We start from the raw sequence: 13,838 nt of genomic DNA on the forward strand, positions 1-13,838 counted from the left end.
ATGGCAGAAGAGAGATTCAGCCCACGGTGGCCGAAGCGGTGATGCTGTTGCGCAATGCACCCACGATCGCGGGCAGCTGATTCGTACGTGGCGGATCCGACAATCCCAGATGCAGATCAATGACTTTCAACTGACCGCCCCCGATCTTCCTTCTCTGAGCTCAACTCGTGTAGATTTAATATTAAAAAAGCAGTATGTACGAAAGATAATTGCAGGCCAGAGCTCAAAAGACGAACATATCCGAAAGACTGAAGGAAAGGGACTGGCTAGTTGGCAAACGGGATGGGTGATGCAGCCCGACGAGCAGGTATTGAACGGAGATCCAGCGGTTCAAGATGCGGGTGGGTGGAGGAAGACAGCAAAAGGACAACTCAGGCCGAGCGAACGAGTGGAAACGGCATTGAATGCCAGATGAAGTGAACTAGACCGGCGAGTATCGGAAGGATGAGAGAGGAAGAGATGGAACGAGACGAGAGGGGAAGAAGGAGAAGACGGGGTTAGTTTCTCGATGCTTTGTTTCGGAAGTGAAGAAGAGCACGGAAGCCTTGCCGCCCTCAAGGGGTTTAGTGCCATTCCGCAACCAGTTCCAGGCCGGCCTCCTTTTTTCTATCCCATGGACATAGGGCACTTAATGTATGGTTTATACTATGCAACGCATTGTTCAACAGATGCTAATGATAAGGCATCTATCTGCAGAAACCAAGCTACTTTTAACCCATGGCTTAAAATAACCTAAAGTTGCGCGATTCCGCCGGAGCTGCACCACCCACATCACATATGGTCGGTCTTACACTGTTGGCACTGAAATAAGGAGTTTGATAACCACCGTAAGGGACGGTCTACGTCTCTCGTAGAAGAAACGATTTTGATGATTATATTATGCTTGTACTAGTAAGTGCAGTTGAAATAAGTATATCAGAGTGGACTCCTTGTAAAAGTAAATACAAGGTGGTACTGTACGACAATACAATCTGTCCACCTAGCCCCGCAGAGCTAGTTACAGTGTCGGGTTAACAGAAAGCAATCTCCGGTCGAATAGTTGGTTTCTGAATTGACAGGCAAGAATATCTCTCAGAAAGGGAGCATATTACAGATGAGGGGTCTGATCAAAGAAAGTCAACCGTAGTAGACAAAGGGGATATAAAGAGGAGATGACAGACAAGACAGAGAATAGATGAGATAAGTGAAATGAAACGATCATATATAATGAGTAAGAAAGATCTCGGGCCTCGAGAGAGGTCTAACTGCTTCAAGATACTACTACTACTACTACTACTACTACTACGGTCGGGGTTCTGGTCATTTACCATTCCGCTTGCGATTGTAATCTGTCATGATTCCTGCTAAAGTAACGCCGTGCAACTAGGCTGAGAGGATATTTGCTACATAATAAGGGTCATCCCTCATTGACACGTACGCAGAAATGCATGGTCAATAAAGGATATAAATCAACTGGAAAAATTTCGAAGGAAGAAAAACAATAATGCAACTCATCACGGTCGGGATTAAGGCGTGATTTAAGAGGGGTGGCTCAATAGATACTCCACTGCCCCTTGCACGCTGCCTCCTGCTCGGCGAAGAGCCTCGATATTCCTCTCAAACTCGAAAAATCCCATGTCGTTCAATTGACGAAGCTGCTCTGCATACCGTTCCTCGGGGGGCCGGTTATCTTGCGGAGGGGGGCTGCCAAATCCACCACCAAACAGTGCCGCCAGAGGATTGGTACCAGCCGCGCCTCCTTCTCCCGGTGCGGCACCTAGGTTCTGCATCCATTGTTGCAGCAGTGCTGGGTCCCGGAGGAAAGGATTCTGTTGCGGATTGAAAGGGTTCGCACCAGCCTGACCGCCTTGGCCGCCAAAGAGCGCTGGGTTCATGAACATGCTGAACGGATTCTGGAAGCCCTGCTGGTTCTGTCCTTGTCCCGTAGCGTTATCACCCCCAGCGGCTCGCTCGGTGCTGTCCGGTTGAGTTCCGCCAGCGGTGGGTGAAGCGCCCGACGGAGTCGCTCCTGCAGCAGGGTTGCCCATCATGGGATTGCCTCCAAAAAGGGCTGCGAAAGGATTTCCAGCGCCGAGACCGGCCGGCATAAAAGGGTTGAACGCGGCGCCAGGAGTGGGCGTGGTACCGGTATTGTTCTGAGCGTCTCTGTTTTCCTCGGGTGTTGTGTTGGTAACCCCAGGAGCGGGAAATGCGCCTCCACCAAGGCCCCCGCCACCCATGGCTCTCTGCATCTGTACCATCTGACGTATCGAGTTGGGGTCGGTGAGCATGCGGCGGAATTCCGGGCTCTGCATCATCTGCCGTACGCCAGGACCCATTTCGCGCAGCATGGGGTTCTGTTGGATCATCATGTCAATCATGGCGGGGTTTTGCAGAGCTTCGTTGATCGTAGACTGAAATTGAGGGTTTTCGAGCATGTTGAGCATGGTTTCCGTGTCAGGAGGAGGGCCCATCTAGAAACAGCGTATTAGTTGGTTTGTCGATGACACAAGAAGCCTGTCAGGACAACATCAAGGCAAACGACTTACCCCGCCATCAGGCCCGAACATTCCTGCACCTGGCAGTTGCGCGAACCCGGCATATCTGGCTCCCGTCAACCCCGCGAGCGGGTTATTGCCCGTGCCGGCAGCGAGATTCGTGGGGACGCCTGCAGCCGCAGGAGTTGCAGCCGCACCACCAGGTGCGGATGTTGACGTCGTCGTCGCAGCACCACTAGGGGGCCGGTTGCTGGGTGCACTCTTCACCAGGTGAATAGTGTGTCCATCCTTGATGTTGTACGTTGCCAGGGTTTCATTGTCTTTGAGGACTCTGCCCGAGTAGATCAGACGCTGGCGCTCAGCTGGGGTATCAGCATATTCCGAAGACGCTAGCTTCTCTTTCAGATCAGAGACCGAGGTTGATGATGGCAGAGTGAGTGTATATTTAGCATCATTGGATGACTTCACGTTGAAAGTGATGTGCGCATCCTCGGCCGCGGCGGTATCATCAGCCATGGTCTGTATTGGGGTTGCGACGGGTTGGAGGGGATCGAGGGGTGTCCGGAGACAGTCAGCCTAAGGAGACAGATCACGTCACACGATAAAGGTGTCGGAGGAGAGTCGATCAAAGAAGGAAGGTCGTGGGAAAGTGGATAAAGGGGGGGAAGGGAGTGGTGCAAAGGAAGGGAAGAAGGTAGACGGGTAGATATGCACAATGGACTGGGGAAGTTGTCCTCTTGCAGCGAGAGTAGGCAGCGTCGGCCAGTTAACTAGTTAACTAACTAGGTTGAGTAGGTATGGGTTGCCTCAGCGCTGAGTTAGCGGATGATAGCGTAACCGGCGAGGTGGAAGCGGGCAGAATCGCATCGTCCGCCTTCCAAGCGCGCTTGTACCGCCCAAACGGTATTTTCCCCGCCGGTCCGCCCACGTCGGCGGGCTGCTGTGTAAGGTGTCGTATGTACGGTGTAAGTGCAGATAGAGCTATCACGTGATAGCAGCCAAACCAGGCAAACGGAACCACAAGCTCATTTCCCTCTTCGCTAACCGGAATTTTCACCTTCCCTTTCCTTTTCTGCAGAAACACGCTGTCTGGCTTGCTCCTCTCTCTTTCTCTCTCTCTCTCTCCTTTCCCCTCTCCACCAACCATCCCTCTGTGTGAGGACACTCGGTTTCGAGAGTCCTCTCTCCCCATCTGCTCCACTGGCAGCAATGGGACTGCTTGCATTGTAGTGTCATCCTGGCTACAATCGCGTCGTAAACAACACCCCCCCCAACCACACCCCTCCACCAGTCCAGGCTCGGTGAGAGTCGCGTCCGTTCACCATGGCGACTACTTCGCACATGTTCATGTACTCCTTGACGATCCAGCCTCCGACTGCGATCACCCAGGCCATTCTCGGTCAGTTTGCTGGGACCAAGGAGCAGCAGATCGTCACCGCGTCCGGATCGAAGCTCACGATTCATCGTCCCGATCCTACACAGGGCAAGGTCACGCCGCTCTTTTCGCAAGATGTCTTTGGCATCATCCGCTCGCTGGCAGCCTTCAGATTGGCCGGTAGTAGCAAAGGTATGTTATGCTTCCCCTGCCCGGACTTTCAAGATCATCATAGTGATTCTTCAAGCTTCCCGGGCAGCACGATCCCTTGCCGAATCGTCCCCGCTTGGTGCTGGGACGTGCTCCCGGTCGGCAACGTTGACACTGGGTCTTGGTGGTTGAACTGTGCTGAAAGATGCCTGTAGATTACATCATCATTGGCTCGGATTCGGGACGAATTACTATCATTGAGTATGTGCCGTCTCAAAACCGGTTCAACCGGATTCATCTCGAGACCTTTGGCAAGTCTGGTGTCCGCCGTGTCATCCCAGGGCAGTATCTGGCCGTGGACCCCAAGGGCCGTGCGTGCATCATCGCCTCTGTGGAGAAGAACAAGCTTGTTTACGTCCTGAATCGGAACTCGCAGGCCGAGCTGACGATCTCGTCCCCGCTTGAAGCCCACAAACCGCAGACGCTAGTGTTCGCCATGACGGCGTTGGATGTCGGGTATGAAAACCCGGTCTTCGCGGCGCTCGAGGTTGACTACTCAGAGTCTGATCAGGATCCAACTGGCCAGGCTTTCGACGAGCTGGAGAAGCATCTGGTGTACTATGAGCTGGATCTTGGACTTAACCATGTGGTCCGCAAGTGGTCCGATCCCGTGGATCGTACGGCTTCGCTTCTGTTCCAGGTCCCTGGAGGCGCGGATGGCCCCAGTGGTGTGTTGGTTTGTGCGGAGGATAGCGTTACCTACCGTCACTCCAACCAAGATGCGTTCCGAGTGCCAATTCCTCGGCGCAGCGGTGCCACTGAGAATCCGGAGCGTAAGCGTTCTATCACGGCCGGTGTGATGCACAAGATGAGGGGTGCTTTCTTCTTTCTACTTCAGACTGAAGACGGTGACCTGTTCAAGCTCACCATTGACATGGTCGAGGATGACAATGGTCAGCTCACTGGTGAAGTGAAACGGTTGAAGATCAAATACTTTGATACTGTCCCGCTGGCCTCTAGCTTGTTGATCCTGAAGAGTGGTTTCCTGTATGTTGCCAGTGAGGCTGGTAACCACCATTTCTACCAGTTCGAGAAGCTCGGTGATGATGATGAGGAGATTGAGTTCACGAGCGAGTCATTCTCCGCTGATCCATCTGTCCCTTGTGACCCGATTTATTTCCGACCAAGGGGTGCAGAGAACCTCAACCTTGTCGAGACTATCAACTCTCTCAACCCGTTGATTGACAGCAAGGTGGTCAACATCACCGAGGACGATGCGCCTCAAATCTATACTATCTCTGGCGCTGGCGCTCGGAGCAGTTTCAGGACGCTCAAGCATGGCCTGGAAGTGTCTGAAATTGTCGAATCAGAGCTGCCGAGTGTGCCTTCTGCCGTCTGGACGACCAAGCTTACCAGATCTGACGAGTTTGACGCCTATATCATTCTCTCTTTTGCCAACGGAACTCTTGTGCTCAGCATTGGTGAGACCGTCGAGGAAGTTACCGACACTGGTTTCCTATCCACTGCACCAACCTTGGCTGTTCAGCAGCTCGGCGAGGACTCTTTGATCCAAATCCATCCCAGGGGTATCCGTCACATTCTCGCAGATCGCCGGGTGAATGAGTGGCCTGCCCCTCAGCATCGTTCGATTGTGGCAGCCGCAACCAACGAGCGTCAAGTTGCCGTCGCTCTCAGTTCCGGTGAAATTGTCTACTTCGAGATGGATTCTGACGGATCATTGGCTGAGTATGACGAGCGCCGTCAAATGTCAGGCACGGTTACCTGTCTGAGTCTGGGTGAAGTTCCCGAAGGTCGCGTTCGGAGCTCATTCTTGGCTGTCGGCTGCGACGACTCGACAGTCCGTATCCTGAGCTTGGACCCTGACTCTACGCTGGAGAACAAGTCGGTTCAGGCTCTGACCGCTGCTCCTTCGGCCCTGAACATCATGTCAATGGCTGATTCCAGTTCCGGAGGAACCACCTTGTATTTGCACATTGGTCTGTATTCTGGTGTCTACCTGCGGACAGTACTGGACGAGGTCACTGGTGAACTCTCAGATACTCGCACGCGCTTCCTAGGCTCTAAGCCTGTGAAGCTATTCCAGGTGTCTGTCAAGGGACAAACAGCAGTGCTTGGCCTGAGCTCGCGTCCCTGGCTCGGCTATTCTGACGTTCAAACGAAGGGCTTCATGCTCACTCCACTTGATTATGTTGGCCTCGAATGGGGCTGGAACTTCTCAAGTGAACAGTGCGTGGAGGGAATGGTCGGTATCCAGGGACAAAATCTACGGTACGTTTATTGTCTTCCTTAACCTCACTTTGCACCTGCAACCGATCGTATGATGAGAACTGGGATCCGAAAGCCTATGTGGAAGAACCTTTTATACTTGTACTATTTCCAATTGTTCCTACTGAGATCATTCGTTCACACTGTTATTTGTCCTTGAGATATCTACTGGACATCAGCTAACATGCGTGGCTAGGATTTTCTCTATCGAGAAGTTGGACAACAATATGTTGCAACAGTCGATTCCTCTGTCATATACCCCACGCCGCTTCCTGAAGCACCCTGAGCAGCCTTTGTTCTACGTCATTGAGTCAGACAACAACGTGCTGGCGCCGTCTACCAGAGCGAAGCTGCTGGAGGACTCCAAGTCTCGTGGCGGTGACGAAACTGTTCTGCCACCCGAAGACTTTGGATACCCCCGGGCCACAGGTCATTGGGCTTCTTGTATCCAGGTGGTTGATCCCTTGGATGCGAAGGCAGTCGTTCACACCATTGAGCTGGAAGAGAATGAGGCGGCGATCAGCATTGCCGCAGTCCCATTCACCAGCCAGGATGACGAGACGTTCCTGGTGGTAGGAACAGCCAAAGACATGACTGTCAACCCGCCCGGATCCGCCGGTGGCTATATTCACATTTACCGCTTCCAGGAGGATGGAAGAGAGTTGGAGTTCATCCACAAGACCAAGGTCGAGGAACCACCTCTTGCCTTGCTCGGATTCCAAGGCCGCCTGGTTGCCGGTATCGGGTCGTTGCTCCGCATTTATGACCTTGGTATGAAGCAGCTCCTTCGTAAGTGCCAAGCGCCGGTGGTGCCAAAGACAATCGTTGGTCTGCAGACCCAGGGATCCAGAATTGTCGTTAGCGACGTCCGCGAAAGTGTCACGTATGTCGTGTACAAGTATCAAGAGAATGTCTTGATCCCGTTTGTGGATGATTCCGTGTCTCGTTGGACCACTGCCACCACCATGGTTGACTATGAAACAACTGCCGGTGGTGACAAGTTTGGCAACCTTTGGCTGCTGCGTTGCCCCAAGAAGACGTCTGAAGAGGCGGATGAGGATGGATCGGGCGCGCATTTGATTCACGAACGCGGCTATCTCCAAGGCACTCCCAATCGCTTAGAGCTGATGATCCATGTGTATACTCAGGACATCCCAACGAGCTTGCACAAGACTCAACTCGTGGCAGGTGGTCGGGACATCCTCGTCTGGACTGGTTTCCAGGGCACGATTGGTATGTTGGTGCCATTCATCGGCCGAGAGGATGTGGACTTCTTCCAGAACTTGGAGATGCAGTTAGCTGCACAGCACCCTCCTCTCGCTGGACGGGACCACCTGATCTACCGCAGTTACTATGCGCCGGTCAAGGGTGTCATTGACGGAGACCTGTGCGAGATGTACTTTTTATTGCCTAATGATACGAAGATGATGATCGCAGCGGAACTGGACCGTTCTGTCCGGGAAATCGAGCGCAAGATTTCGGTAAGTCTGCTTTCTTCCTGCTAATGATATGATGACTGATGACATTATAGGACATGCGGACCAGAGTGGCGTATTAATTTGAACGGTTTCGGCGTCTTACCAGGGCTAATGTTGTATGAGGGTTTCGGATACCCCATAGTTGATTCTCCTTTTGCACATGAAGACATGTACATTTACATCAAATACCAGATGATTTCAGTCCGGTATTCCCTTGTGGTGCGACCCCTGGTGTGTCGTGCTCTTAACGTATACAGTAGTGCATTTATCGATTGCACGTCTCTTGCCTCGCTCGATCTCTCGCTCCCCTCGGTTGATCTTGAGCTGGATGCAGCCTGTACTAGATACAGCCTGTACGAGACAAGAAAAAGGCTTCGGCCTTCGACGATCTTTGAGTACGATCTTATCCGCATGCCACGGATATCATCGTAATTTATCCGTCGGGACAACACAGTAGCAGAAGCAGTAGGGAGTAGGCATCAGAGAATCCTAGTTGACATCAATGAAAGAATTCCCGTCCTGACTACCTTCCATCTCATATGCTTAATTCAGATTGTTTAAATCAGTATAACTATTAAATTGGTCTTCTACGGTTTCATTGACTGCTGCTGCGTGCAGTACTAGTTCCTACGGTCAGTTGCCTGCGGCAGTGATACTAGTAGTCTTACAAGATATATATTCAATTCTTACTTCCTACTACTACCAGCAGCAATACTCGATCAAGCTTGCACCAAGTCCACCAGCACTGATAGCTAAGGGCCAACTAGTGTATACGATATACTGTAACTCTTAAAACCAGATGACAACTGCCAGAATAAACCTTTGCGGGAGAATGCAACCACGAATCGCGCTCTATCTTTGTACTCCTCGGTTTGTTTCCACGAGATTACTCCAGGCACGTGATGAGATAGATATATTTCAGAAGTTGTACGTCCTACTTGCGAATATCCCGATCAATGATCCTCGCAGCAGCGAGACATTTCTCATCCTGGAATCGGGACGTGATGATTTGTAATGCGCAGGGAGCGCCGTCGACGTCGTCGGGGTTATCTATGTATTTGTGTTTCGTCAGTATTTGGGTTCTTATGTGTGACGATAGGTAAGTGGGGAGAGGTCAACTTACAACTAGGCTGCATGCCATCGTTGATAGCCATGGGCTCGGGATCGAGTTCCTTTGAAGCCTGTCCGTAGGGAATGATGCATGCTGGGTACTGTGCTTACTGTTAGCTTCGCTGTATCATGGAGGAAGCCTCACTGGTATGGCGGTAGTGCCTCCCATAATGGGATGCGCCAGGATGTACTCACGTCAAGTAGGTTCCAAACGACCGTGTAGGGCGGCCACGCATACGTATCATGCGGGACAGCGGTGTTCTGTGCCCCTGGACCAAGAATCACATCTATGCCGGTCTCAACCCACACTTTGCGCCACGCGTCACGGTAGTCTTGTCTCTTGTGATGTAACTCATGAATTTCCTCGAAGATGCCCAGCTCCTTGGAGACAGGAAAGTCTCCTGTAACCATCGGGGAGGGCCCCTTAGCGACAGAGGTAACCAGTGGCTCACCGCTGGGAGTAACGTGGTCGTGGTGTGGTGAATAAGTGCCGTATTGCCAGAAGAGGCGGTTGGCATAGGCGATGTCGAGGTTTTTGTTGGTGTCGTTTTCGAGATAGACGATGCGGTGGCCCTTTCGGGACAGGGTCTCGATCGCAGATTGTAGGGCTCGTTTAATTGGTGGGTGAAGGGGGTATTTCTCATCCACGGCGAGGATGCCGATCGTTAGAGGTTCCGTTAGTTGGGGGTTGCGGGACCAGGGTGCTGCGAGGGTCGTCACGTCGTAGCGCCAGGGTTCGGCGTCGAGGATGGTGGACATGAAAAGCTCGAGATCTTCAAAGGTTGCAGTCATGGGACCGGCGCAGGGCTCTACTGACGGGGGTCCTTCGTAAAGGAAGCTGACTTGGCCGCCGTAGGGAATCCGGGCTGTCGTTGGCTTGAAGCCGTAGATGCCGCAGCAGAGCGCAGGGATGCGGATCGAGCCTGCGACGTCGGTGCCGACGCCGATGAGGGAGCCCCGGAGGGCTAGAAGTGCACCTTCGCCGCCGGTGGAACCACCGGCTGTGAGCTCTGTATTGTGAGGGTTGAGGGTACGTCCGTAAATGTTGTTGTCTGAGTCGGCGGTCTGGAGGTGTCATTTATGCATAGGTAACACATTGGCGGAGGCTTACCAGCATCGTTTGAGGGACATTTGTCTTCACGTACAGCACCGCACCCAGGTCCAGTAGCATGTCTACTACTGCCGAGTTTGTAGTTGCGAGGCCATGCTCGAGGAACGATACGTATCCAATGGTAGTATGGTATCCTTTAACATGGTAACTGTCTTTCAAACTGATCGGAAGACCATGCAGCGGTCCAAGGACTTTCCCCTCCCGCTTGAGATAGTTGTCAAGGTACTGGGCGCGTTCTAGAGCGAAATCAAAGAAATGCTCTGTCAAGCATGACGTCTATAACACATTAGCCCTGCGTCTCATGTAGGTTCTTTTGCAGACAGCTTACCAATTGTTGTGCAACAGCCGCCCGCTTGCAGAACGCCGTTGTGACGGCCACGGAACTTAGTTCGCCGGAGGCGAGTTTCTTAAGCAACTGGGAAGCATCATAGCTGCCAGTAATATCTAGCTCGACATCCGTAAGGATGCCACTCTTTTCGACAGCATTGGAGGCCAAGAGATGGGTAGGACGAGGAAGCGAAGAAACAAAGTCCTCCTTAAGCCGCCACTCGGAAGGTATCTTAGAGTCGAGGTCTTTACGTCTTTCAGCGACGATAATGCGCCAATCTTTGGCTGGCAATTCTGAGACAGTCATGATGATTCTGATTGTTTGGTCGGTATTGAGGGGAGGGGTTGCGGGATAGGACGAGACGGTGGTTCACTTGCGCCCGGATATACTTCCCCGGAGCATCCCACCGTGCTGACAGGGTGGTCTTCCTTTATCGTACTTGGCGGAGGATAAGTTTCCCGCTATCTGGTCTCGATTCCTGCAGGAACTTTGCTATCAGCAAGGACCCCTCATGGTGGGCTATTCTGTGTTGGCTATTGGTCCTCGTGTTCACTTTCGAACTTAATGGGAGGCCTTCATATCTGAAGCTCTCTTTACTCATTCCATGCACGTTATAGGCTTCGTCAAGCCCAAAGCTGATCGTAAGGTTCTCAGCAGAATGGTGGACATGTTCTTTCAGAGAAACTTGCGAAGGAACACTCATCGTCTCGGTACCAACGGGATGGATAGAGGAGATGAGGAATGGGGGAGAAGAGACACACTGTACATACTAAGTCCCATGACCGGCGATGTCAGGTGCCTCTTTGTTACATCTCACCATACAGATTTACTCAGTCAGTAACCTCAATGTCTCGCGACAACAATCCAATGAGTTCATCTATTCTAGATGTACTGACAAGACCATAAGCATCTCTTCCCACAATATCTAACAATCTATCGTCTCACAATAACCTGTATCGGTGCCTGCCCCTCACAATTCAATGGAACCCCTTCTTCACATTGTCATACTGCGACTCGGGATACTCCAGGTGATTGACCGACTTATCCAGAGCGCCAATACCACCTAGTGAATCCACGACCTATATTGCTTCGTCAGTCACAACTCTCCTCCAGAGAAGAAAGGATATAAACCATCTTACCGTAGAAATCAAACTCTCCACTCCCACCTTGTCCCCAGAAGTCTCCCACCACATCGCACCCCCGAGACCTTTACTTCTGATATAATCCGCCTTCTGCCTCGCAACAGCAGGGGTATCATAACTAATCATCGTCTTTTTGCCAGCATCATACGAGTAGCTCGCACCAATACTTCTCAACTCAGAAACACTAGCCCCTGCAGGAGGAAGCGCTTTGTAGTCCCAGACCCCATTCTCCCAGCTTCCCTGACCAACACCATTAAACGGCTTGCCCGGTCCGTCGGTGTTTGTGAAGGCGCGCCCATAGAGCGGCATACCGAGAATGAGTTTATGGGCGGGAACACCGGCGGTCAGGTACGCGGAGATGGCTTGATCCGTGTTGAAGGGGGTTGAGACAGGGTCATCCCGTAATGGGTAGAGGTTGGCCTGGTGTCCTGCAGTTGCATCCCAGCTGCCGGCGTAGTCGTAGGCCATTAGGTTCCAGAAGTCGAGGTAGAGGTTCATACTGGATATGTGGAGGGTATTGTATTTTGAGGGACCTGCTGAGGTGGCTATGCTTAGGAGGAAATGGGTTCCGTTGCCGTGTTCGCGGCCGTATTCGTCTAGTTCCTGCTCATGGTTAGTGGGTGATTGATCGGTATGGTAGGGGCAAGGCAAAGCCTACCTCTCGGATCTCGCGTAGGAGTAGAACCATGTCTGTAGCCTGGGCTTCATTGGCAGGGTACTACAGAGAAGTAGACATGTTAGCACGGTTATAAAGGAAGAACCAATAACCATCATATAGATATATACCTCCCAATCAATATCTAATCCATCAAAGCCCAAGTCGGCCAGCAACTTGACAGCCGAAGAAGCGAAAGTCTTCCTGCCTTGATCTGTACTCGCTGGTGTCACAAAATTGCTCGAGTATGTCCAGCCTCCGATCGATAGAAGCACCTTGAGATTACGATTCTTCTGCTTTAAGAGATTAAGTTGCTTAACACATCCGTAAACGTTGTTTCCGGTATCACTCCATGAATCACCAGGAAAGCGCTTATCGATGTCGGACCATGGATCGGAAAGGTAGACTTCGCCGTTGGCGCGGACGTTGGCGAACGCGTAGAGGATGTGGGTCAGTTTATCGATGGGGATGTCCTGGGGATTGTGGTTCCTGCCGTAAATTGCCTTTGCTCGATGAGTAAAAGACCAAGCATCTGTATGACAGGCGGATGGGGTGACTCACCCAGTTAACAAAGTAAGCAATGGACTTGTATTCCGCGCTGGTGTTGCGCGCTACCAGCTTGTGGGGTGGGATGCCATGGTGCTGGTGGTGAGGTCCGGGAAAACTAGCTGGAGCTGGATCATTCATGTGGCGGTGGCGGTGGTGGTGAGCACCGCTGACCAACGAGACCAAGGCCACAAGTAGAATAGAGAAAAGCTTCATGTCAACAGAAGGAGAAGAAGAATCCAAAAATGATCAACAAGAATGGAATGGGATAGGTGAATGCAGGTCGAAGGAGAGTCAGCCTTGATATACTAGCAAGGCAAGTTTGATAAGGAATGAAGAGCGAACCAGTCGACATGTGGTGCAGGTAGAGAGTGACGGAGGGTCATCTGCTTCCGTACTTATACTCATGTTCTGTTTGTCTGTGCTGCTGATGGGCTTGAAGAAATCTGTCACCAGCGGTGAAAGCAGACCTGCATGAATGTAACCACAACATACTTGTGAATGACTTCAAAGAGGTCACCAACCATCTTCCCCCTGTCAGCACACTACCTATTGGCCTGGTAAGTTGATTTGGTTGACAATGGGGACTGACGATGTTTGAAATATGACAAGTGTCTTGACCCATGGTAGTGATTGCCTTATTGGGTCTATATGAGACTTCACCTGTCCACTTGATGCATGGAGGGCAAATTTGATGTGCTACTATGACATTAATGAAGGCCCAACGCCGTGACAGCATCGACATGATACTTATGTTAAACTGGTGGAGGCATGCTGAATTACGCCACCACTTCATGAGCGGAGATAGAAGTCCGGTATGGCAGGAGTGGCTTGCTCGACAGTGTGGATACATCAGGTGCTGCAGGCACTGTGAAAGAAGACCGAAGAGGGAGTGGCTGACCCGCACACAGATTGGAGGGGCTTGTGTAACCACCCTGCCATAAAGTGGGAATAGCCTCGCCGACAACCGGATCAGGCAGGCCGATGCAGGTCCCGCCTTTGTTCGGAGGGTTGTTACCCCGGAATATGGGTGGGGCCCTCCGCTGAAACGCTAGGTGGCCGGGGTGTTTGGATTACACCCAGCATCAGGGAAACCTAGAGAAATATGAACATGGCGCATAGTTATTATCCACATTTGTTCCCACCGCTGATTCTTTACTGAGTGTAATAATAACCCACA

General features: G+C 51.8%; 5 protein-coding genes across 5 annotated transcripts; 2 read left to right on the forward strand and 3 right to left on the reverse strand.

Moving 5' to 3' along the window:
* Positions 1 to 109: 109 nt before the first annotated feature.
* An08g08990 (hypothetical protein) lies at positions 110 to 736 on the forward strand (the record flags this gene model as incomplete). The annotated part of the gene is made up of 3 exons (XM_059749275.1): positions 110 to 167; positions 216 to 341; positions 450 to 736. The coding sequence occupies 3 exons, from the start codon at positions 110 to 112 to the stop codon at positions 734 to 736; spliced, it is 471 nt and encodes a 156-aa protein (XP_059606183.1).
* Positions 737 to 1,517: 781 nt separating this feature from the next.
* On the reverse strand, positions 1,518 to 2,993 carry An08g09000 (uncharacterized protein; the record flags this gene model as incomplete). The annotated part of the gene is made up of 3 exons (XM_059749276.1): positions 1,518 to 1,683; positions 1,999 to 2,453; positions 2,529 to 2,993. 3 exons carry the CDS (start codon positions 2,991 to 2,993, stop codon positions 1,518 to 1,520), a joined length of 1,086 nt encoding a protein of 361 aa, XP_059606184.1.
* An 807-nt stretch (positions 2,994 to 3,800) lies between these two features.
* Positions 3,801 to 7,846, forward strand: An08g09010 (uncharacterized protein; the record flags this gene model as incomplete). Its single annotated transcript, XM_001392975.3, has 4 exons — positions 3,801 to 4,044; positions 4,218 to 6,291; positions 6,485 to 7,769; positions 7,820 to 7,846. 4 exons carry the CDS (start codon positions 3,801 to 3,803, stop codon positions 7,844 to 7,846), a joined length of 3,630 nt encoding a protein of 1,209 aa, XP_001393012.1.
* Positions 7,847 to 8,700: 854 nt separating this feature from the next.
* Positions 8,701 to 10,621, reverse strand: gmdB (general amidase gmdB-Aspergillus niger; the record flags this gene model as incomplete). Its single annotated transcript, XM_001392976.1, has 5 exons — positions 8,701 to 8,816; positions 8,890 to 8,977; positions 9,072 to 9,941; positions 9,988 to 10,263; positions 10,316 to 10,621. The coding sequence occupies 5 exons, from the start codon at positions 10,619 to 10,621 to the stop codon at positions 8,701 to 8,703; spliced, it is 1,656 nt and encodes a 551-aa protein (XP_001393013.1).
* Positions 10,622 to 11,292: 671 nt separating this feature from the next.
* An08g09030 (uncharacterized protein) lies at positions 11,293 to 12,874 on the reverse strand (the record flags this gene model as incomplete). The annotated part of the gene is made up of 5 exons (XM_001392977.3): positions 11,293 to 11,394; positions 11,455 to 12,060; positions 12,116 to 12,175; positions 12,244 to 12,615; positions 12,674 to 12,874. The coding sequence occupies 5 exons, from the start codon at positions 12,872 to 12,874 to the stop codon at positions 11,293 to 11,295; spliced, it is 1,341 nt and encodes a 446-aa protein (XP_001393014.3).
* Positions 12,875 to 13,838: the final 964 nt, after the last annotated feature.

Source organism: Aspergillus niger, assembly GCF_000002855.4.
Source record: "Aspergillus niger supercontig An08".
Taxonomy (NCBI): Eukaryota; Fungi; Ascomycota; class Eurotiomycetes; order Eurotiales; family Aspergillaceae; genus Aspergillus; species Aspergillus niger.